At 42.1% G+C, this 25,507-nt stretch overlaps 2 protein-coding genes across 2 annotated transcripts; both read left to right on the forward strand.

The window, feature by feature from the left end:
* Window positions 1–1,874: 1,874 nt before the first annotated feature.
* bhlhe40 (basic helix-loop-helix family, member e40) lies at window positions 1,875–6,107 on the forward strand. Its single transcript, XM_035388780.1, has 5 exons — window positions 1,875–2,470; window positions 2,606–2,669; window positions 2,939–3,046; window positions 3,505–3,628; window positions 3,940–6,107. Exons 1-5 carry the CDS (start codon window positions 2,394–2,396, stop codon window positions 4,794–4,796), a joined length of 1,230 nt encoding a protein of 409 aa, XP_035244671.1. The 5' UTR covers window positions 1,875–2,393; the 3' UTR covers window positions 4,797–6,107.
* Window positions 6,108–11,369: 5,262 nt separating this feature from the next.
* On the forward strand, window positions 11,370–24,097 carry arl8bb (ADP-ribosylation factor-like 8Bb). Its single transcript, XM_035387428.1, has 7 exons — window positions 11,370–11,604; window positions 19,707–19,787; window positions 19,985–20,058; window positions 20,475–20,568; window positions 21,621–21,688; window positions 22,833–22,903; window positions 23,216–24,097. The coding sequence occupies exons 1-7, from the start codon at window positions 11,482–11,484 to the stop codon at window positions 23,263–23,265; spliced, it is 561 nt and encodes a 186-aa protein (XP_035243319.1). The 5' UTR covers window positions 11,370–11,481; the 3' UTR covers window positions 23,266–24,097.
* Window positions 24,098–25,507: the final 1,410 nt, after the last annotated feature.

A 25,507-nucleotide genomic window follows, 5' to 3' on the forward strand; every position in this document is an offset into this window, starting at 1 on the left:
CTTTGGAATACAGCTTGTTTAATTTGTGTGAGCTAAGACAGCCAATATTGTTTCATGTAATTTGGCATAATTTTGATATCAATATTTTTAGTGGCAGGCCTAGATTTGAATGAATGACATATAGACAGTGCTTCCAATGTGTGAGTAACGTGGCATTTTTGTACATTGAAAACGTGTTTTTTATTAGATTTAATATTAATACACGTTAATTGACTCGGGGCCTGGGGCCTGTGGTTTCCTTTTAAACAGCAGCTAATTAAAGCCTTCCGAACAAAGTGCATTGACTCATAGGTAATTAACGACTTAAATAAACCACCGGTGTTAAAACACAAAAAATCCAGCACACACTGTGGCCCTCCAGGACAAAATTCTGATACCCGCGCTTTACACGTTGCATACGGATTTTCAGTGTGTGGTAATATTTATTAATAAGTGCACCATGGGTACCGTATTGAATACCTTAAATGTTTTTAATACTAATGTGTTTTGTAGTTTTCATCTAAGAAAATGCTAATTCAATTCGCATTTTATTGACTCAATAATAGCCTATTAATGTAATCATTTCATTAATTTGCCATCATCAAATCCCAGGGGACTTTCCTGTGCAGTCTTCCCATGTACCAAACGGTTAAATATATTCACTACCTGTCGCGCAACCGGTGATTCAGTTCTCCTGACGCGCCTTGCCAGTTGCTACAGGTAGTTCTAATACAAATCCAGCGAGCTCACGTTAATTGCAAGTAGTGGCCATGCGACTGTGCACAGCCTGTGCTAGGCATGGAGGTCTAAACATTCGGCACTCCCGGTGGTAATGAGTGGCTGACGTCAAGAGCGGTGATCTAGTCCTCCGCGCTCAGCCATGAGGAGATCAACGTGACTGTTGCACCAGACAAACCGAGCCGAGAACAGGAGGCACATTGCCCAACAGGTGCACGCGGATAAGCAAATGGTCTAGCACAATACAGAATCGTGTCAAGCGTTACAGTTGATTTACAAGCAACACAAACATATACCAGAGTTTAAAATGCACACCTAGTGTGGACAATGTTAATAATTCGCATGTTTGCCACAGATCTACTGGTGCATAAAAATGAACTTTAAATATTGTGTGTGGTATATATGTATATCGATTAAGAGGTCGCCGCTTCTTGTATGCTACATGCAGCATGACTTATAAAATGCTATTTACTGCTGCCGCAGGAGCGTAGACTACCGTTTCGTATGCTCTTCTTTAAAATCTCATTAATCTAAATCGAGTATAACTGCAGCCATGACCTCTTAGCTATGGGTAAAGCTGCTTACAAAATTGCGAATACGTAGGGTAACACATCTAGTGTTTTTTTCAAGAACGGTCACTTTTAAATGTATCTTCTTATTTAATAATTTGCAGTCGCTACAGAAATGGTCGATTTTAATTAGCGTCGGATACGATGGCTAATTTAGAGCCTTCCTAACAAACTATCGGAAGTTATGGACTGTTCATTCGAAAATATCAATGTTCATTTTCACTAAAGTAAGGAAAGCGAAGACTCATGGAATTCAATTTCAGTTAACGTTAAAATTCAGTTTAATGTGAGGTGATGTAGGATTGATAATTTTACTTGTCAAATTACTAAAATAACAATTCAGATGGTTTTCGAAACCCTAAACCAAAAATCGAATGTGTATTTATCGCATATATCAACTAAAATAGCTTATTCTATAATATCTGCGTCATACAGTTGCAAAAACAAACAAACAAAAAGAACATTTGGCGAAGGAGAGGGACGCTGTTTTATGTTAAGAGAAAGTCTCTCCCACTTTCTATAGTAAACACGGTCGACGTGCACGTTCAGCCCCGGGTTGTTCTAGCCCACTAGTAGTCGGGGTAAAGCATGGTGTTACACGGGACAGGACGGCTGCAATGACTAGGAGGAACGTTCTCGTGCGGATTCTCCTTAGCGAGAGAAAATGGGCTGGTCTCAGTTCAGCTGAAAGCGCTGTCCAACACGTGAGGCTCATGTGACGGAGGTAGGTCAGTTTCTGAGCGAGAGACGTGTCTGTAGTCACAGGGTTTATTTAACACGTAGCGCAATCCACCCACACTCATACACTTAACCAGGGCTGCAGCTTCAGGACTACAGCCGACCACTCTTGGATGGCAGTGTAGCAACATCGTCTGGTATCGAACTATTCCAGAAAGCCAACATCAAGGGAAATAACAGTAAATCAAACACCTAAACGATTTATATAAATAAACAGACAGACCTACGGTGGAAACAAAACGCTATTCACAGGACTTTTGGCCAAGAACTGTAGATCAACTACGAGAATATTGTTTTGTATACGGTAGAATAAGTGGGAAAAATAAAGTAGATTTTATTGTGTATTTTTGGGTTTCACAAAGAAACTAAATGGAAAGGATTACAAGTGCGCAGCCACCACCTTGTATGGCAAAGCACTCGTCGCTGGAGATCGCTGACATGCAAGGGTAAGTCAAAACGAATTAAATTTGCTATGAAAATGTGCGCCTCTGTTTCTGCACCACTGCACCCATAACAGTGTTGTGATAATGCTAATACGAATAAAACTGTGACAGTTTCTAATTGTCATTTTTCTTGTACAGAATGGATTTCTCTATGTACGTGTATAAACCTAGACGGGGCATGAAACGCGGGGAAGACAGTAAGGTACGGAAATTGTCTTTTTATTTATTGTATTTTTTTTTCCTTCATTTTACGTCATTGGGAAAATGTGTATAGTTACACTTTTACACTTTGTATAACCATCATTAAATCAGTGCAAGTATATTAAACTCAAATATTTGCTGTTTTAAAAATGAACGATAGACAACTGAGTGGAGATTAAACACAAATTATCACTATAGTGTCTTAACCTGGTCAATTTTAATAAAGTATTTTTTTGATGTGAAAACTTACTTGTTGCATTGAATTTACAGGAAACGTACAAGTTACCCCACCGGTTAATTGAAAAGAAAAGACGTGACCGAATAAACGAGTGCATTGCTCAACTGAAGGATTTACTGCCGGAGCACCTTAAACTTACAGTAAGTTTGGAATCAACTCAACATATTCGCAGGAAAAAAAAAGATCTAAAGCGCCATCTGGTTGTTCATTTAGAGTAGTCTTCGCATGTTCAGCAAGTGCGTGCACCTCTCTACGGGAATTTTCGTGATATTGCAGGGAAATGTAGAAATGTTTTTCCGTCGTTCGAGGAAAACATTTGTTGCTGCATGTTTATGAACTGAAAAATTAATGTATTCATGCTATATATAGACGCATAGCAATTTTTAAAAGTACCGATATTTGCAAATATGTGTGCATACATTGATCAATAAGAGTATAATTATGTTTGGTAATGAATTATTTGGTTGGAAAGTATTTGAATAGCAGTTTGTGCTTGTGTGGCTGAACTGCCGCCCCCGCCTCTATCGCATTTGTCCTCCGCTTGCTGTGCTGGTTACATAAGAGATCTACGTGCTTATCGGAGATCCTCCTGTTTCAGACGCTGGGCCATTTGGAGAAAGCAGTGGTGTTGGAGCTTACCCTCAAACACGTGAAAGCCCTGACCAGCCTCCTGGAACAACAGCAGCAGAAAATCATGGCATTGCAGAATGGCATGCAAATCAGTGAGTGAAACATCAAGCTCTTTGGGACACAACTTGCAGGAGTTTCACCTGCAACTGCATGCCCAGTACCTGATATGCTACCATTGTTTCTCTATGTATATCACATTTTGTGAAAGGATAATGAGAACGGTTTTTAATTGCATTGTGCAACAATTTTTCCCCCACAAACTAAACATCCATCAACACTGTTCAAATATATAGAGTAATTTTAAATGAAATGCTTCCTTAAACACTTTTCTGGAACATCTGTTAATTGAAGGCAGTATTTTCATTCCTTCACTGTTATTAAAGTGCTATTTTGCTTCTGACAGGTGAGCAGCCCCCTTCCAGCTCCAGTGCCAGTGAGGAGATGTTTCGCTCAGGGTTTCACATGTGTGCCAAGGAGGTCCTTCAGTTTTTGGCCAATCAGGAGAGTGGAAGAGACCTGACACCCTCCCACATGATCAGTCATCTACACAAGGTGGCAACGGAGCTGCTACAGGGTGTACCCAGCCCCTATGTAGAAGAGCCCGCCCACAAAGCACTGGAGCGCAAGGAGAAGCCTGCCGGGCCACTGCCCAAGGGTGCAGAGGTCCGTGGCAAGAACTGTGTTCCTGTGATCCAGAGGACCTTCCCTCAGGGCGGGGAGCAGAGCGGCAGCGACACAGACACCGACAGCGGCTACGGCGGTGAGCTGGAGAAACGGGACTCCAAAGCCCCTCGGCAGGGTTACTTCGCCAAGGAGGGCGGGTTCAATTATGTGCTGTCAGAGAGGGTGGCAGATGACATCAAGCAAGAGGACGATGAACCGCGAGCCAAACGTCAGAGAGCCGAGTCCTCGGAGGATGAGGCCCTCTCTGGCGGGGAGATAATGGGCGGTGCCAGCAGCTACATGAGCTTCTCTCCCCACCAGCCCCCTCTCTGTATGCCCTTCTACCTCATCCCACCTGCTGCTGCTGCCTACCTCCCCATGCTGGAGAAGTGCTGGTACCCAGGGGGTCTGCCAGTCTTATACCCTGGAATGAGTGCTTCTGCCGCTGGCATGTCTCCAGAGAAGCACCCCTCGTCCCTTGTGATGTCCCCCAGAGTGGGGTCCCCTGTACCCACCTCCCAGTCCCCCATGGACTCACCAGCCCTGCTCCAGGCTTTAAAGCAAGTCCCCCCCTTGAACTTGGAAACCAAAGACTGAGGACATTTTGGGGAGCCCCATGCTTTGAAAGTGGGTGCTGTTGAGAAGGCAGAAGAAGAGAGGAGAACGGGAGGAGCCCCTCCCTCAAACAGTAGCAGCGGTAGCCCCCCCTTTCACCACCCAACAAGCCAATCCCCCATGACCCATACCTTCTCCTATTAGAGCACGCAGCCATGCAGCCACCCCTCTCACATCCTGCCACTACCCCAGCACTCAGAGTGGGGAAGGCTTGGAGGAGGCTGAAAGAGAGAGAGCCTGCTGCATTGCTCTGCGACACTGTGAAGATGGTAAATATGAGGACTATTAAAGTGCACTGTGGTTAAGAGTGGGAGATAGCTCCGCTGCTCCTATGCTGAATGTCAGTGTAATTCCTCTGAATGTGATTCGCAGACAGCCCCCAATGATCAGGACCTGCCCTCTGCACACACACACCTTGGTTGAATGTAGAAAAAGACAGAAAAATACCCAGTAGATGCTGCCTCTGAAGATTCTACATGCTGTAGAGCAGTGACAGAAGGGTCTACACCTCTTTCACCTGTAGCTGCTGGAAATGGAACTACTGTCCCTTTTGACCAGTTCACACCAAATAACCAGTGACATTCTCCCAGCATTTGCTATGTGTCTGATTGGGTTGACCAGAACCATCCCAAATGACATATTCCCCATCCCATCCCATGAAGCTCCCCCACTCCCCCAAAAACATTTTCATTTTGTAAGTTTGCCATCTCTAGACCCAGTGTGCACCATTCTTGGGGTGAGACATGATCACACGTGCATTTTAGTGTTGCATTTTGACTCCGCTACCATTTGTCAAGTAGATTGTGTTCTTGTGAGAAAATGGTAATGGAACCTGTTGTAATTATTTTCTTTATACTACTTGTACATCTCTATTTTTGATACGTGACCTACAAAGTCTGCATTACCCATTATATTTAGAGGGAGTTTGAGACAGCCATTCATTGTATGCCAAGAGAACATGTACATAGCACCACGCTAAAGCTGGTTTACCTCACTCTCCGTATTCATTTCTGGTCAAGTTAAGCCTGTTCTATGTTGCCTTTACTTGTTAAAGCTGACAAACTGATAACAGATGTTTAACTGTATTTGAGTATATTCTGGAGTCTGAAGTGGAAAGAGAAACGTGAATGTAATGTTTTAAACAGAATATTAGTTTTGTATAGGAAGAGGTACTTGGGGTTTTCATTTTGGGACCTACCAGAAGGTTGCTTGATGTACATATTTTGTCTATAAAGTAAATGTTGATATAAATTACTTAAGTGTATTAATAAAGTATTTTTTTCCTGTGGAAAATGTTTTGTTGATTCATGGCTGTGAGTGAACATGTTTAGGTGCAAAGTAACCTTACCTTAACACAGCACAACAATAACACGTTGTTACATAATACTTACATAAGCCAGAGAGCAGTTTGGCCTGCGTGAATCAAATGGAGGCAGAATCGGATTTCCCACTACGGAGACCAGCAGGTGACACTGAATGGGATTTGTTCATTATTTATTTTTATTTGAGCACTCGAGATCTAAATCATGAAAATGGTGTATGGCCATGCAGAGACCTACTGAGGGGCAGGTGCTCAAAGTGACAAAAGGGCACATGAACCTAGAACAACTGTTTTACGGCACCAGTTATAGTACAGAATATGTTTAACCAAAATGAATGAATTAACAGAAATGAATGACGTCAACAATAATATAATAATTGTTTTATTGATACAATTAAAGGGGCACATTTGAGGAAAGGGGGCAGGTGCTTGGGCTGTGTGCAATCACTTATGTCATTCCTGCTGGTAAGTATACTTTTAAAGTCTTAAGTCACTTTTAAACAACTGCAAGTTATTAGGTTTAGATAACTGTATTAAAATGGGAGGGCTAACCATTATGGATCACATGAATTTCACATGATTCATTTCATGAAAGTGACTTCAAGATTTTAGCTCTTAAAAACGCGAAAATGTGCATTCCTACTTACCAGTGAGTATGACATACAGTGAGCTACATAATGTTTGGAACAATTGTTGGTACTCTACAATTTTAGGTTTGTAATCAAACAACATGTATGGCTGCCATAAATACTGACTCACTTGTCTTCATTGATGATGTAACTTCCGATAGAAGCTAAAGAATGAATTCTGAAGGGTACGGAAGAATGTTACCTGCTCATATTCAATCAAATGCCTCCAAATTCATTGGACGGAACTTCATCCTATAGGACAATTCTTGATTGGCCAAGTCATTCACCCAATCTGAATCCAAATATATAAAAAGTGCTATAATTTCTACATGGCCGAAGTGTTTATAATTACCTTTGAATAAAAGCTGAGAATGAGCCCTAAACCAAATGTGAATTGTTTGATTGTAAATCTAAAATTGCAGAGTACAGAGCCAAATCAAGAAAAAATATGTCCTTGTGCCATTATGGCGTTCATGGTAAGTGACTGCACACGAACGAAACGGGAGACACTGTTAAGGCATGTAAATTACGATCACGTTTTACGCCTGTAAACCGGTGTATGGAATTAATTTGAGGGTTAGTATTTCGTAAGCACGATTAACATGAATAGTAACACGATTTACATATCGTGCACACAATTTGCATTAATTAGTGAGCACAAGTTATATCTTGTGCACGTGATTTAATTTTTTTTTTTTTTTTATCATTCCGTTTCACCTGTCGGTCTCCGTACTGTCAGACTAGATAATGTTATAGTTATCTCACCCTCAGGGTTCATTTCTGAGGTTCAGTATGTTAGGCTATATGAAACATTATGTGTGTCTTCATATTTTGCTGTAATTATAACTAGCCTACATGTATGCATTTGTGCTTCCAGTCAGACTGAATTACGTGCTGGGTAGAACCTAGTTTAGAATATCACCTAGACCTAGTGATTAAGTAGACAGTACACCTCAAAAAAAAAAAAAACCGTTCCACGAAACACTTTGATTTAATTTTAACCAACGCCAAGCAATATGCATATCTTTTCATTTTGATTGCCTAAAACCTCCACGACAGCAAAAATTAATTTTTATTAGTAAAAACAGACCATTAATGGTCAATTTACAAAGTGCATCCAAACTCCAGATAAACTATATTGATACACGAGCGCGAGAACGAGTATATAAGAATAAATTGGTTTAGGACGTCTGTTTACCTTATCACAAAACCTTAATGTCAGTTTCGATATAGGAAACAGTATCATAGCAACCCTGCATCATGCGTTTATATAATCGTTCCTCCTCCCACCGCTGGATGCGTCGTTTTAGGATAACATATGCCGCCGTCTCGGCTTATTTAAAATATTTACTATGAATGCAATTTCATTGGTATTAATAGGTTCATTAAATAGCCTACGCATTTTAGCAGAACAATTTCATTGGTTTCTTCTCCATCGGTATAAATTCTTTTGAGTTTACAGGAAAACTATGTACAATTAATGATACATAATAAAGCGTTGACGCGCCTTCAGGGTAGTTTGGCAGCAAAGAATCGTCCACTTAGAGGAGCGCCCTTAACTGTCGACGCCTATTCCAAGTTCCGTTGCTGCATATTGTCACATGTACTGGCACACTGTTTTCGCTCAGCATCGGAGTACTGTGATTGGTCCGTTGACTTCACAGCTTTTGATTTGCATTGAGGGGGCGCGATTCAGACTGAGAGCTCAGCTGTCCGTAAGCATGGCGAACGAGCCTCTAACCTCATTTTACCTCTCACCGTTTCATACAGAAGGCTCACGAACCCTATTGGCTGTTACCAACGCAGTGACCGTGGAATGCATTTATAGAAATAATTCTATTCTAGCCTATGTCTTTGAATTTACGCGCGAACGCCGGAATATTTTCAGGATTTCGAAAAATGTATTCGAAATAAAAAATAAATCTGTATATGTACACTGCTGTTATGCGTTTGCATGCACGACCAAGGCCTCACAAATAAGGGCAAAACCGTTGAAACCGTGATTCATTAATTAGTTGAATCCGTCGTAGTGCTGGGCTAAAAAAAGAAACTAGGCTACTGCCCCCACACCGACCCCTTTTGGATAAGATTGCATCCGAAAAAGACGATGGTGGGGATTGCAGCGAGTTATATACGGTTTGCACAGGCATCTGTTTTACCTATAGTTGTATTCGGGTCCTACAAACGGTTTCGATACACTCCTAATAAAACAAGGACACATAGAGTCGTTGATTCAAAGCACCGCTCTTACGTAGCACCCCAGAATTTCAGCTATTTGAGAGGTAAGAGCTCCCTTTTGTGAATAATCCTCAGTCATCTAAACGTGAGTGAGTGAGTGTGTAAGCTAATGAGTTAGTTTCAAGCCAGGTCCAATAGGTGCTTCGCGTCTAATAAAAGCAATAGAGGACTTTTTATCGTAAAGTTAACCTGTAACCGGTGTGGATATCAAATTAAACTTTTTATCATAGCGCTTTACTGCCATCTATTGGCAGAACAACATGTGCACACTTGAAACATCTATACCACCGTCGAGCAATACCACCTACTAATAATAATAATAATAATAATAATAATAATAATAATAATGATAGTTACAGCGGCATGGTGGTGCAGTGGGTAGTACAGTCGCCTCACAGCAAGAAGGTCTAGGGTTTGAAACCAGTTTGGGGCTTTCTGTGTGGAGTTTGCGTGGGTTTTCCGTGTCCGCGTGGGTTTCCTCCAGGGACTCCGACATTCACTAGTCCAAACACATGCAGGTAGGCTAATTGGAGACTCTAAATTACCCATAGGTGTGTGAGTGAATGCTGTCGCAACTGTGAACAGAACAAGCGGGTATAGATAATGGATGGATGATTGAACACAGCCAGGCTTGATTGCAGGCAGCCCTGTTGAATCTAAGCCTGATTCATATTGAGCCTTACCATCAGAGTGAAGTAGTCACCACATAGTTTCTACAAGCACACTATGCCATGATCAAAGGAAATCCCAGAAGAGATGAGAAAAAAGTTGTTGAAATATATCAATCTGGAAATGGTTTCAAAGCCATTTCTAAAACTCTGGGACTCCACCAAACCACAGTGAGTGCCATTATCTTCAAATTGAGGGTGCATGAAACGGTGGTTAATCTTCCTTGGAGTGGCCGGCCTGCCAAAATTTCTCCAAGGACGCAGCGACAACTCATTCAGGAAGTCACAAAAGATCCCAGAAGAGCATACAAAGAACTGGAGGCCTCTCTGGCCTCAGCTAATTTCAGTGTTCATGACTCCACAATAAGAAAGAGACTGGGCAAAAATGGAATTCATGCGAGACTGGCTAGGTAAAAATTACCAAGAAGCACCTGGATGATTCCCAAGCCTTTTGGGATAATGTTCTATGGAAAGATGAGTCAAAAGTGAAACTTTTTGGATGACATGGGTCATAATTATGGCGTAAAGCAAATATAGTATTTCACAGTACAAACATCATACAAACAGAGAACCATGGTGGTGGTAGTGTGATGGTGTGGGGATGCTATGCAGCCTCAGGACCTGGACGACATTCTGTTATTGAAGGAAGCATGAATTCTGCTCTGTACCAGAAAATTCTTAAAGAGAATGTCTGCTCATCTGTCTGTGAACTGAAGCTGAAGCGCATTTGGGTTATGCAACCAGAAAATGATCCAGAACACAAAAGCAAGTTCACATCTGAATGACTGAAAAGAAAAAAAATTAAAGTTCTCGAGTGGCCCAGTCAAAGTCTAGACTTGAACCCAATAGAGATGCTGTGGCAGGACCTGAAATGAGAAGTTCATGCTTGAAAAACAACCAGTTTGTCTGAATTAAAGCAGTTCTGCAAAGCAGAGTCGGCTAATATTCCTCCACAGCATTTGCATGGTACTTTTTTGATCCATGGAAATAAAAATCCATGTCACCCATCACCATGAAAGGCAAAGAAAATACAGGGTTGTTGGCATTCACAAGTCAGATAGCAATGCCTACAAACAAACAAACAAGGATAAATAAATAAACCATCTCCTACTATTAAGTATAAAAGTATATATCATAATTAAGAAAATGTAAAACCATTGGTACAGTTGTAAACCTGCCTGGTAGCCAATAGGCTTCTTAAAATATCTTCAATAAAAAAAAGTCTCTTTTGAAGGCAATCAACAAAAATTTGTATTTGGATTTTGCTAAACTGAACTTGAGGCTTGACTGGACCGTGTCGTGGTCAGATGAGACCAGCACGGAGCTATTTCACCATGCACACCAGTGGTGGATTTAGGGCTTTTTCTTTCTTTCCTTGTCAATAATCTCCCCTAAAAATTCGGACTGGAACTCACGCTTCTATTTCACTAATTACATTACGTAAAAAAAGAAGAAAGTGCGTCTTACAAGACCGTATAGTACATGTGTGACCATAACAATTTTAATTACAGTAAACTCAACGTTTATATACTATATGCACGTATACTTGAACTGCCAATGTTGTTAGAAAATTATTTCACTTGTCAAACATTCAAACATTTACAATTAAGTACCGGAAGATGTCGTTGTTCCAACTGTTGATATCTGTTCCAGTAAACCAAACTTGTCCACCTTTCTTTCCTTTTAACAGAGCTTCCCGTGCAGTTTCATAGTCATATGACAGCCCACACTTCCTGTAGACGCTGTGCACATAGCAGCTGGTGGAACAGCAACCGCACTCTGTTTATTTCCGATTGTTTGTCGATATCAAGATGTTAGCGCTCATAAACCGACTTTTGGACTGGTTTAGGTCCCTCTTTTGGAAGGAGGAGATGGAACTGACTCTGGTGGGACTTCAGTATTCTGGGAAGACCACCTTCGTCAACGTGATAGCTGTAAGTTAACATTAGCTGGCTAACTACCTAGCTAGTTTAGCTTCTGTTTTACATATATTTATAACATTGTGAATGAAGTAGATGCTTACCCATTATTACGAAGGTGGTGATTTCGCTATTTAATTTCCAAAAAGTAAAAATTTGGCTAACTATGTGTGTTTTTATAGTTGGTAACGTCAGCTGTCTGCTTTCAGCTAAGTTGGCTTGCTATGGTCAGTAGTACTGCATGGAAACACCCTAGCTACATAGCTAGCTGGCATGCTAGCAAGATGCTACTACGTATAATTTATTACAATTAGCTTGTTAATATAGGGTTTTACATGCTGTGTGAAAATATAGCAAGCCGACTTGCTAGGCTTGTTGTTCTCTTCGTTATTTTAATATTTTCCAAAGAATGCCATTGGTGTTGAGGGTCAGAGCAAGGCCGGTTGAAATGGCATGCAATATATGCTCGCTAGCTTGCTTTATTTTGGAAATCTATATAATTTGTGTACTTCCATATTTATTTGTAGCTAGCTGCCTACATATGTTGATACAGCCGGCATGTACAGCTAATCATGAATGAGCTGAGCCAGGGAAAAGGTAACTATCGAGGCCTCCTTTCGTATCTTTGTGATTGTTTTCTCTAGGCAAAATGTTGCGCAGAATTTCGCAACACTCCTGACTGTAGGTGAAGTCCAGCGAACTAGTTTGCCAGTGATATGATTGAACAAGCTCGACTTAATATCCCATCAGCACGTTGGGACAACTGACATGACACGAAAGTAGTTGTCACAGATTTAACCGCTTTAGTTGCTACAAACTTTGTCTAAATTCTGCAGTGGCTGGCTAGCTACATGTATATTCATTACCCAAGATTCTGATATTTTGTAGCCTAACACTTGATAGGAGACATGAAAATTTGTTGAAATGATCATGTAGAGAAAGTTTGTATTTACATTGTTGTATAACGTGATCTGTTTTATGATATCAGGGGCCTAAGACGCTTCTCATCACGTGAGAGTGTACGTCATAGATACTTGTGTTTTGCGTCATTGATTGAACCATTAACTCCTTGTTATAACAGTAATGCACATTAATGTAATTACACTAATAAATAACATTTTTCCCATTTAAAATAGATCATTTATATTATTAGGTGCATTGCTTCAGTTACAATATTACATTACATTACCGGCATTTAGCAAAAGCTCTTATCCAGAGTGGCTTATACAACTTTTTTTACATAGCATTTACATTGCATCCATTTATGCAGCTGGCTATATACTGAAGCAGTGCAGGTTATGTACCTTGCTCAGGGGTGCAACAATCCAGTGACCTTTAGGTTACTAGACCAGTTGCTTACCTATTATACTGCACTGCTGCCCAAGCAGACTGTCTAATTGATTGTGCATGTTACTTGTGTCCTGTTGAATAAATAAATAAATAAATCGAAAAGATCCAATGGCAAAATCGTTGGTTGTAGCCTAATGTGTTAAAATAAGTGAATTGGGGGGATATTGTATAATATATAGCCTAGTTCATTTCATTATCCATGTATATTGTTAAATATTCTACTTACTTAATTACCCATTTAAATTGTATAATATTCTGCTTGCTTCATTATCCATCTCAATTTTATAATATTAATCTGAATTCATTGTCTATGAACAACAAAAATATTCACATGACATGAATTTGAATAAAAAAGCAGGAGCTGTATAATTTTGGTAAATGGTATACACAAGTATATCAGTATACACAAGATTTGGGTTCAAATGAATGTATTTGTTATAAAAGATCTGTGGAACTTCTTAAGAGTACAACATGTTAACTTGTCTCCTGTAAGTCAGGATTTTAGAGCAAGCTGCCTTATAATGAATCATGCGTAGTATGCAAAAATAGTGACGCAAAATAAAAGTGAGGCTTTATGAATGGCTAAGTAATTCCCCCTGTGCGTTTCATAAATCACAGCAGCGTTTTATTGGTGAGCTGATGTGTTGGTGTTTCGCGGGCTTTTGAAACCGTAACTAATACTTGAATAACAGAGAATGTGATGTGAGTAATCAGTTGGACACTGCTGACAATACAGAGGTTTAATCTTAATTTACAGGGACAACAGTGTGGGGTGTTGTGAGAATTACTATACACATTCCATTTTTTTTGTTTTTGTATAACTGCATTGGCAAATCTGAAATATGTCACTTTATAGGTTATTATGGCATACTCCCACATCTAAAGCAGCATATTAAGTGTTTGCCTCAGATATAACTCAGTCTCACTCACATTAACTTCTCTGCCCTCTGACCCTAGGTAACACACATAATTCATATACAGCTTCACATGGCTGCAGAGTAAAGGTCCAAGTTTGGATTATTTTCTTTTTCTTCCTTATTTTCTTCTTTTTCATGTTCTGCTACTTGTGAATTTTCCAGGCAATCATATCAACAGAAATTCCCCAATCTAGCAATTCACCCCATTGGTCAATATCTAGGCAACCTATAGCCTAGTATCTGTTCATTTTTATTTTTTTAAGAAGTGCATTTTGTTTTTTACAGCTATGCAAATACTTTGTTCATGTGAGCAATTTGGCTGTTTTATCATATAAAATGTTTTAGTCTAGATTCATACAACTGTACATTTGCTGAAGTAGTTGAGGAAGCGTAAGATCACAGCATTTGGGGATGTAAAATGCGGTTTGCTTATTGCGGACCAGTTTCTGAACAGCCATGGTGCAGCCCAAACAGCTTTCGGTATAGAGCTCTGTATCTACTCCTGAACTCATTTCTTAGTGTAAAGACTTTCTTCAGTAAAATCTTGAGAGCAGAGGCCAGCTGCAGGGAATTTCACTGTCTGTCGTGGATCCTGGACTGATTCCTGTGAATCCTGAGATGATATTACAATGACAGATCATTGCAGCTGATCTTGATGCTATGAAACCCATCTTTCTTTCATCCTTTTTAGCAAATCATACATGTATCTGGATTTCACTCATTTTTGGCTTTCACATAAAGAAGTTCATGAAACCATGTGTCCAACCCAACCCCACAAGATTGGTCGTTCAGACCTTTTTTGAGTCACATCCCCCCCAGAAATGTGGGTATGACCCCTACCATCAGGATTACTCATGGCTCCTTCTTTGAGGTTGGATTTCGAAAATTGTTATTAGGCTTGAATGAATACATTTATGATTTTGTGAACTCTGAAGTATTCTCATATTTTAGCATGCATGCCACAGTCAAGCCATACGTTATAGGCAAGCTTGGTATCTTTATCAAACGGGTGTTGATTCTCTGTTTGTACTGTACATCAGGGTTTCTGTGAGTTTATGACCTCACCTGGCTCGTAATGCACTGGAAGATTGAGTTATTCCAAAGCAATGCCTGTGCCACTGTACAGAGGAGCCAAATGTCTGTGGCAATGTTGAGTTTTATCAGGTTATGCCCAGGTTAACGTTGGAAACCATTTTATAATCAGGACAACTTTCGCAATGCTAATTTCTTCAAGATATAGGCTACCTGGTCTTGTTCTCAGAAGATAGAAGGATTAACGGCATGCAGTAGCCTGCACCTGCATTGGTACACAACGTCCGCTGGCACGTTTCTGCTTTATGCTATTAAGGATTACATCATCTTTTGTGGTGCTCAGTCAGTGGACAGTAAGTGAGAGTGCTGGTGTTTCAGGTGGCTCAAACGGTCTGCAGTGTTCTGTTGCTGGATCGTAACTCGTGTGCTCTCTGCAACGTCACTGCAGGATACCCATCCTGAAGCTATCACATCAGCTTTAGAGTCACGCGCATTTTTGCCACTGGCTGTCCTCATGTTTGTTTTTTTTTTTATTTATGTATTATTTTTAATAGAATGGAACTGAAGTGTAGACCTCATGGGCTAAATCCACTCCTAAAAAACCAAAGGCCTTTACTGGTCTCAGCCAAATAATTCTTACTAAACTGCTTTGTGTTTTAAATTAAGTTGGTTCACGTAGTCTTTGTGGGGGACATAGTCTGTTAGAGTTGAAAAAAAGGGCCGCACAAATTTTATTTTTGTAAGAACATCTCAGCACAGACGCGTTTCGGCGCAGTGCCTTCTTCAGTGTGCAGTTTTTGCATTATAGGAAATAGTCTGTTGTCAAAATGTGGTTTAATTGGGTACTTTTTCTTCTTTAACTAAAATAAATGAAATAAATCAGAAATGCATTGGCACCAAAAGACCTTGGAGAAAATTGGATAGGTGCAAGCTTTGTGCAATCAATTTCAAATGTCTGTATGTGCTAAGCGACAGCTCTCAGTAAAAGACATGTGAGTGCTGCTGGCTCCTCAGAAGAATGCTGTCAACTGTCTACCCTGTATTTGCATGTCTGTAACTAGGCTACATGCTGCATTTATTGCTTGCTTGAGTACGCATAAACACTGGCGTCATTTATGCGTACTCCAGTTTTGTGTGCATCATCACAACAGTCTCATGCACGTGAAGATGGCGTGTAGCTAGTGAAACGTAAATGAAAAGACGATGTTGGGTGTTTCGTGGTCCCTGATGACTTGTAAGAGGCTGTGCTCTTTACTGTGGTGCAGTATAAGAGCTGACTCAGCTCCTGAGAGCGAGAGGGGAGAGAGGATGTGTGAGCTCTAAAGATCAACTTTGTTCGTAAAGACCAACTTTAGCCAGCTTTAGATTAGGCTAGTTGATATTTAGATCTGCGTATAGGTGTAGGCTACTCATTTCCCCTCTGGGATGAATTGGGCTTAAGCTTATTTATTCAGTTGTGAGGTTTTTTTTTTTATTAGTATTTTTTAAATTCCAGAGCCAGACAGAATTAGATTGTTGTTTTCATGGCCGGTTCTTGCAGTGGTTTTGGGCCTTCCTGGGTTAGGTGAATGTTGAAGCTTGCCAATCCATTTGTGTCTGATGTTGTGTAGGGGAGCATTCTTCCATACAGAGTAGCACAGGGAAGTGGAGGGGTGTGTGTATAGCCATTATATGTTCCCTGTTTATCTTCTGAGAGAATATAGAGGAACCCACTGGGGCCATAACCTGGTTCCCAAGGTGGCTGTGTTGCCAGAGGCTATATATGCAAACAGGTTCATTTTCTAGCTTTTATTCATAATCATAAACACAAATATCAATTTGTTTTATATTATGCGACTAAGAAATGGCTTGCATCGTACCATAAGAAATGGCTCCAACCAAAATAAGATTAAACCTGATTTTTTTAAGAATAATGAGATTCTCTGTTACAGAATTTCTGGAGGCAGAGTGTAGCTGTGTTTTTGAATTACTTCAACTGTATTCTTTTGCTTTAGGCCATAAACCCTTATGCCCATATCTGCCATCGTAAAGCTGACAGGTGGTCAGAAATTTCTGAAAATATCTAAAATACCATCTTTATACATAAAAAAAGTTTCTGGCTGCTCGCAAACATACACTATAACTGCAATAAAGAAAAAAAAAAACCAGGAATGCCTTTAACGAATAGGCCTGGGTAAAAAGTTAGCTACTTGAAAGAAACATTATTGGATGTTGCAGGCTTGTGCCTGCCATTCCAGGTTCCCTGCTGTTGTCTCCTGTTCATGATTTTGGAGTGGTTCTTCAAACAAGTGATTTGGTTGACTATGCAGATGTTGATTGTGAATGTCGTTCTTCCACTTCTGGGATTCAGCAGATGAGTGGACATGAGTCAAAGTAGAGAATAGGGTGAGGAAGAGTTGTTTTGCCTTTGAATATCCCCAGCTGTGTAGCACAAAGGTCATTAAGAGCATTAAGAGCTGGAAATGTACCGTTTGGTAGTGCATGAAAGCCTGGCAGGGGTACAATGGGGAATAGGCTACATTTTTACAGTTAATTCAGTCAGGCAGTTTGCTGCACATCTCTTTGCATGTCTGTAAGACATGGGCAAATAAAGTAAATAAAATGCAAAAATATTTGAAAAGGTCCTCATGAGCTCATAAGGGTTTTTATTCACATTAATTTGGGTAGTTTTGACAGCTGTGTGGGTTACGCAGAGAAATGCATGTATTTGGAGTGTCTAATGAACGGACTGCGTAAACAAAATTAAGATGGGCTGGTGGAAAGTTGGCATGAAGCTATGAGTTTAAAATGGTGGTGAAGACTGAAGGGCCAGGCTTGTGGGACAACTTGTGTTGTTATGCAGAACAAAGTGCTTGCCCCACTCCCCATAATAATGCAGCAGCAGAGCTACTTTAGCAGGGGATTAACTCTATCTAGATGCCCAGCTGAAAGATTTAGACACATTCCTGTGCTCACTCTGGAATGTTAATGACTCCATTAGAGCAGCAACACTGGAAAATCTGTTCTTATGTTTGTGATGGCCACATCCATTCTGCAAATTTCAATATCATGTTTCCACTGCTAATGTTTGTCTGCATTGGTGGTTTTTAAGCATATTTCCTAATATGAGAGTTCTGCTCTGTGTTTTGTTACTTAATGACTTGGGTTGGGATCATTGTCATTATCATTTCTATGATTCCTGCTGTCCTGTTCAGTCCTTGAGTCTGGTGTGGCTTCATTTGTGCATTGACATATTTATGGCTTATGGGCTGTCTAATTAAGTGATCATAGTTTGTGGGGTTGGGCCAAGAAGCAGTGCTAACATGCGCATGGTGAGTAATTAACAGAAACTACAGTGGCCTCAGCAAAGAGCCACTCTACAGAGAAGCCAAAGCACAGAGCCACTCTTTAGATGAAGTAAAGCACAGAGCCACATTTTAGGTGAAGTAAAGCAGAGAATTATTTGGGTGCTTTAGCAGTGAGACTCTGGAGAAAGGTCAGAAAGTGGGCCAACGTCTCTGAATCCTCACCAAAGTGCTAAAGGTTTCCAGCCGTGTGAATATGGATTCTAGAAAGCTTCCCAGGCCCTGCTCTTTTGGTCCAGCTCTGCCAGTGAATAATTTTGGACTAAGTCAGTTGACCACCTGTTACTTTCTTTGAACTGACATTTGAGAAAAAGAATGGCTGCTGCGACAAGCATCACGACCACTGCCCTGACCACATGGTGCACGCTGCTTCTGTTAGTTTTGCTCTTGCTGCTGTTCTCGTCGTTCTCATCATTCCACCACACTGGTGCCCTGAACAGTGTTCCACTCTCATACTCCGAGCACTGCCCATCCAAGCCCACCCCAGGTGTGTCCCATCTGGTCGGGAGGCTCCTGCCTCCTCAGAGGGGTTCTGCAGGGTATTTGATGTGTGTAATATAGTGGGGTAAACTGATTCGGCCTAACTGACCCTGTAGGTTTCACTGCCTGTGTGGAACACCATGTGGGTTTTGACATCAAAGGAAACAGGGTGCTATAAAAGTACCCGGGCTTTGCACTGTCCCTTGACAGAAGACTGGTAAACCTGGTTGTGCCCCAGGGTTCTCTGGCCCCCTTGTCTGGATGGGCTGTGGGGGACAGCAGTGTGTGCCGGGTGCAGGTTGGGACGGATGCGCGGACCCCTGCTGGAAAATCACGAGCCTGCCTCACTCCCTTCCATTTAGCCCCTGTCAGGTGACCCGACGGCAGTCATGTGCTCCAGGCTGACACAGAGAAGCACTGTTCAGTCTCGAAAAGAGCGGGAGCGCCTCGCCACAGCCCCCATATGACTCGTGCTGTGCCCACAAATCGGATTTCCTCTTCTAATAACGAAAGCATTCATGAGCGTGGCTGGCCTGAACATACTGTAGCGGCCTGGATATGTAAATTCTGTCTTAGAGAATGTCTGTCGTAGAGTAAATGTGAGCTCCACCTACAGCACTTCCTCACGCTAGGGATGTGACGTACGAAGCGTACGATAGCTCACCAGGCCCTGTAGCAAGGTTTTTTTTTGTTTTAGTAAATACATCTGTGTGTTTCACAACCCTTTTCCAGCGCTGAGTGCTCTTGGCCGTTGTACGTACTGTAATTTAATGACACGTCTATTTCGAGTTCTTACAAAAACCATCTGTGTTGTGAAATGCGCTTCAGACTCGTGCCAGCAGGCCTTGTGTTCTCCTCATGCCGGTCACTGTGCTGATGTGTGCGTGCGTGCTCATGTGAGCGTGCCAATGTGTGCGTGCCTCTACGGTGCTCAGGGAGCCCAAGTAAAGTTCTCTTGTGATCTGAACGTGGCTGCGTTTCTCTGCTCTTTCAGTCAGGCCAGTTCAGCGAGGACATGATCCCCACGGTGGGCTTCAACATGCGAAAGGTCACCAAGGGCAACGTAACCATAAAGGTATTCCTGTTATTTCATTATGGTGACTCAGCATCTAGGAATATACTATAAGTGTGCTGTGTATATTATTATTTTTATTATTATTATGATTATTATTATTCAGAATCACATGGCACAGTTGAAGCTGCTGATGTAAGCTGGTGTCCAGCCGTGACTCAGGGCCAGAGGCCATGCTCTCTGTTTGTTCCACCCTGCAGATCTGGGACATAGGGGGGCAGCCGCGCTTCCGGAGCATGTGGGAGCGTTACTGCCGAGGAGTCAACGCCATCGTGTGAGTGGCCTCCGCCTGTCTGCGGCTTAGCGCTAGCGACGGGCTCGCGTGAGGCTTTATGAGCCCAGAAACGGGTGGAGCTGTAGCCTGTGTGCACTGACTGGCAGTGTGTTCGCTCTTATTCAGAGTCTTAGCTAAACAATCCTACGGCAGACATGGGAGTGTTCTGGTGATTAGAGCTATGTCCTCGATGATTGGTTGTCTAGTCTAGTGTCTGTTTCTCAACTATGTTCCCCCGTGGGCACTTTTTAAATTTCACTCACTTTGATTAGCCTAGATCTTGGACTAGTTGGCACAGTTGAATAAAATGGATAGAATTACTCATGATCTGTGAAATATTTTGCAATCTGTAGACATTACTGCAATACTTTTGTTTTTTTGTGATGACCTGTAATTCCTGAACTGTTTGCTTCCAGGTACATGGTGGACGCTGCAGACCGTGAAAAAATCGAGGCCTCCAGAAATGAACTGCACAACCTTTTAGACAAACCTCAGTTGCAAGGAATCCCGGTGAGTTGCGCTCAGCAATGACCCATTAGCATTAGGGATGGGATTCCTGTTCAGAAGGTGATCCCAGAAATAATAGCATGACTAGAACAACAGGAAGCAGAGAGTCATTGATATTATCCGAATGCTTATGCCATGTACATGATCCTGCCATACAGTACATCATCTGTGTGTACATCTTGAAGGAACAGGACTGTAAAGAGTGTCCAAGAGGAACATGTACAGGCTCATTTAGCTAACCTGATCCACTGGGTCTTAATGACCTATGGTTAACAAGATTAACCGGCTGGTTTTATACCCTAGACAGAAATCTAGGAATAAAGTTACCTGTTTTAAAAGTAGAAACCCCAATGAAGTAAATGTGTGATGGGGTATACCTGTGAAGTATATCACATGGTACCCCACTACTTGCTCAACAAGCCTGTTTCTATTAGCTCATCACCATACCACTGGTCTGACTAGATCTTAAACCTGCTCGTCATACATTTCCTCGTGTTTCTGTTCTTGTCTTGTCTCCAAATAGAGTTGTTAACCGCTAAAAAGTGAAACTGCATTCCTGTTTTAGGAGCGATTTTGTGTAGAGCGCTGAACTATAGATGAAGTACAGATTGCGATTACTGTTAGCCACCCTGTCCCAACCTGATTCATCCAGCTTGTACCATGCTGGGGAGCGTGACCGTAATCGCAGATGATGTCAGTAGCCATCCTCTTGGTCACATAGATCAGAATGAGAGGGGCCAATGACGATGCACATTTACGCTTAAAAAATAAATAAAAAATATACACTGAGATCCAGTGGGAGCTCAAGGACAGAAGGAACGGAACAGAAGTCGTATAGATTAGCTGTCTAAAAAGTGATGTATCTCCAGACCTCTGATATCTTTTCATCCCCTCTTATTTATTTTCTTTTTGAGATACAGCTGAAACTGATGAACTTTGGTGATTGGTAGGCGAAAGAGGGGTTGTAATTACCGCGAGGAAGAGCCATAAAATCTGGGGAAGATATATGGCTTTGTCTGAACTCTTCTTTTTTTCTTATTTTCTTCCTTCATCAGGTGCTAGTGCTAGGGAACAAACGAGATCTTCCCAGTGCTTTGGATGAGAAGCAGCTTATTGAAAAAATGTGAGTAATGTGCAGTGTCTCTCACAAGCTGGTAAGCCTTTAACGTGTGACCTGTACTGTACTCTGTAGTTCCTCTTGCTGGCGGAAGATTGCAGCTCCGTAAGCTCCTGACTGCTGCAGTCACATGCCTGACGCAAATTTCCAGTTTGAGTCATCTTAATGTTCTGATGCCCAGAGTCAACCTGATCGCCTGGGTCTGAATGATCTATGGTTAACAAGATTAACCGGCTGGTTTGGTACCCTAGACAGAAATCTAGGAATAAAGTCATCTGTTTAAAAAGTAGAAACCCCAGTGAAATGAATGTGTGATGGGGTATACCTGTGAAGTATTTCAGAGGGTACCCCAGCCAACTGTACCATTTCTCACCTAGTGTAAAGCTGAATTAAACAGGAGAGTAAGTACTTGCTCAAGAACCCTGTTTCTATTAGCCCATCACCATACCACTGGTCTGACTAGATCTGAAACCTGCTCGTCATACATTTCCTCGTGCTTCTGTTATTGTATTGTTGTCAGCTGCTACAATGTGACACTGCATTCATATTTTAATGGGAGCAATTCCGTGTAGAGCACTGAACCATATATATAGTACAGTGCTTTACTTGGAAAATAAGCCGTTTCAAATACAGGTACAGTTGTTAACCTTGGAACTATTGAAAATGATGTGACTTCCTAGGCCTTACAGAGTGGTTGAATTCTGAAGTAAAATTATTTTGTATGTAGATTTATAAGGAAGAACTCTGAAATCTAGGTATGGCTGTGTTACATGTCAGTGTGGTTGTGGAATTTAGGTACACCCAAAAATGATGTGTTACGTTGCGCTACGCTGAAAAGCATCTGGGAAATAATAACGTGCCTTCCGCATGCTTGACATTTTATGCCCTGTGCCGTCTGTTTTAAAAGCAACCGGAGAGACAGCCGAGCTCATAAAATTGAATTAGTGTCTCCCATTTTATGTGAAGCGTTTTGCTAGAACAGTGGTATTCGCTCTCGACCTTGGAGATCCGCAGAGCTGTGCTCACAAAATCAGCAGGGAAAAACTCCCTATTAGCGGTTTGTACAGTGGATGGAGTGGTTAAGCCCAAACTGCTCCTGGTGGAGAGGGGCGGCGTTTCTTTCATTATCCCCCTGCGTTTTACTCCACAGGAACCTGGCAGCTATTCAGGACAGAGAGATCTGCTGCTACTCAATTTCCTGTAAAGAGAAGGATAACATAGGTGAGTGGGGAGCGGAGGTGTGGAGCACAGTCTGTAGATACGTGATCCAGAACAGGATGTCAGAATCAGCCTTTATTCAGCCGTATGAGCACTATGTATGTGAGATTTGAGTTATTACTGTGCAAGTCAGTAGTGTGTTTGTGTGTGCCTGCCTGCATGCATGTGTGTATGTGTGCCTGTGTCTTAAAGAGCTCTGTATGAGTCTGCATTGTTAGTTAGTGCTGATTATGTCAGTGCTGGCTATCTGTGTGCAGTGTTCTGTTCTCAGTGCTCTGATTCTGATCCCCTCCGTCTCCTTCCTCCTCTCCACAGATATCACACTGCAGTGGCTTATCCAGCACTCAAAGTCCCGGAGGAGCTGAGAGCAAAGCCCTGTCCTGTTCCCTTCTCCTGGCTCCTCCCCTACCACTCCCCCCCCCCCCCCCCCCCCCCCCCAAGTCCCACTGGCCATACCATTCCCGCCCTGTCTCCCATTACTTACCCAGTGATGATGTCATGCTCCCACCTGGCTGCGTGGTCGCTCTCTCGTTCTCCGGTTCTCAGTTCCTCTCACGCCTCCTCCCCCCCACAGCCCACACACACCCAGCTCACAGCATGTCTCACGCCCTGCTAAAGATACGGACAGCCAGATGCTGCCTGCCCCCAACAGCTCTCCACAGTCCCAGAGTTGTCATGGTACTGTCACCAGGGAATCTGAGTGCCCTCTGCCTGTTGCATGCTAAATTGCCACTGCAGAAAAGACTACTCCGTAGGGGTTATCGGTCCTGCACCCAGATCCATGAACATCTCATGCCACTTGGGCCTGGCGTGAGGTGGGGATGGGCTTTGCCCTTTCTGGACCTGTTGCCTTGAAACAGGAAGCGTTTTATGAATTGTTCCCCTCGGCCAGTCCAATTCAGACATGTTGTAGGCGCGGTAAAGCTGTCCCCCAAACACTAACAAAAGCTCAGAAGAAGTAAAATAATTAGAAACATTTAACAAATACTGGTTTTTACCCAAGTGAGTATGTGTATTATGAATGTAGAAACTGTAAGCATGAATGTAGTATAATGGACATGAGGCGAAACTGCATAGGCTGAACCAGTTTGGGTTGCTGAGTTTAAAGTGCCTTCTGCAAATGCTTTGTCCTGTGAAACCTGGTGTACCTAAGCCATGTGTTCATTGACAAAAGAACTCACGTTGAAAAATAGGTAACATTCAAGAAATGGAGAAAGGCACATTTTAATTAGATTCTACTCTTTTTCCATTGACATTTACTCCTCCAGGTGGACGGCCTCTTTTCTGTGGATGTATTGTGACAACTCTGGAGATGCCCCTTTGTATTTAATGCACTTATGTAAATAAGCTGAACAGATGGAAATTGTGCGATGCAATGTTCACAGTGTGATGTATAAAGCACAAGCTAGTGTGAATGAAGTGCTGGAGCTGGATGCTATAGCTTTGCTTTCTTACTGGGGAATATGAATGAGGGCTGCTCCTTTTTAGATGCCTAGATAGAAAAAAAGCCTGCGGTTGGAATGCCAATCAGCCAGCCAGTCAGCCAGTCAGTCAGTCAGCCAGCCAGTCTCACAGTGGTAAGTCTGGGCCATAATCAGTCTGTCAGTCAGTTGATCAGCGAGTCAGTCCCATAGTCTGTCAAACTCAAAGTTGGTCCGTCAGTCAGTGTCATAGCCAGCAGATCCGGCCCATAATCAGTGACTGAGTGAGTCAGACACTCAATCACACCGCTCATGTAGCCATGTGGTCATCTTCACTGCCGGTCAGTCAGCCAGTCCTGCAGTCTGTAACCTGTGAATGTGTCGATTATAGGCCACAATGATGCCTCATGGTCTGAGAGCTTATGCTAGCTAAGTTGTGCTGGATGTTCCGCCATAATGCCTTACTGAACTGCTCGAGGTCTGTGGAGCTATTGAGTCTTATTGAGAGATGCTTCTGTCTGTCGTGAGCGTTTCACTGGAACGGTCATCCTTTCAAACTGAGCTGGCCTCATCACACCGAGTGTTTTAGACAACCTGATCTCTGACAGCCTTACACAACTGGATGTTTTGCACATATCCATCGCTGTTCCCTGTCAGATCAGGCCTGCTCCCGTTTCTGCACCAACTTTAGCAATGGCTGTTATGTTTGTTCAGATTCTGTGAATGGAATCCTTAATCTGATGTGAAGTCCTGTCCGGTCTCCCTACTCATTCAGGGCGAATCGGTCATTGTTTGTCTCACACTGGAGCACAGAACCCTTTAGATAGAATTACCTTCTTGGAGTTTTATTAGTCATTTTTCGAAAGAGTCTTTGTGCTGTCCGTTTTGGCCTGTTTGGGTGTTTTTCTTGGACACTGAGATGAACAGATCAGTCAGACAGGTGAGGTGAGGTGTGGAACCACGGTGCCATTACAGCTGCAAATTACAATCATGTATGCTGAACGAAAATACTCAAGTTGCAGTGAAATGAAAACTTTCAGAAAGAAGACTTTCTGTAGTCAAATCCAAGAAACGGTTGGCAGTTTTTATTCATTCAGGGTGAGAGGTAGTCTGGTTCACTTTATTAGGAGCGTTAATATTGATATGTCCTGTATGCAGTACAGCTTACCCTGCTCACTCTTTTACA

This window comes from Anguilla anguilla, chromosome 13 (genome assembly GCF_013347855.1).
Source record: "Anguilla anguilla isolate fAngAng1 chromosome 13, fAngAng1.pri, whole genome shotgun sequence".
Taxonomy (NCBI): domain Eukaryota; kingdom Metazoa; phylum Chordata; class Actinopteri; order Anguilliformes; family Anguillidae; genus Anguilla; species Anguilla anguilla.

Coding starts and splice junctions, on each gene's coding strand:
- arl8bb (XM_035387428.1), top strand. CDS start 11,482: ATGTTAGCGCTCATAAACCGACTTTTGGACTGGTTTAGGTCCCTCTTT. Junction 19,788..19,984: donor AGGGCAACGTAACCATAAAG/GTATTCCTGTTA, acceptor TCCACCCTGCAG/ATCTGGGACATAGGGGGGCA. Junction 21,689..22,832: donor AAGCAGCTTATTGAAAAAAT/GTGAGTAATGTG, acceptor TTTACTCCACAG/GAACCTGGCAGCTATTCAGG.
- bhlhe40 (XM_035388780.1), top strand. CDS start 2,394: ATGGAAAGGATTACAAGTGCGCAGCCACCACCTTGTATGGCAAAGCAC. Junction 2,471..2,605: donor GAGATCGCTGACATGCAAGG/GTAAGTCAAAAC, acceptor TTTCTTGTACAG/AATGGATTTCTCTATGTACG. Junction 2,670..2,938: donor AACGCGGGGAAGACAGTAAG/GTACGGAAATTG, acceptor TTGAATTTACAG/GAAACGTACAAGTTACCCCA.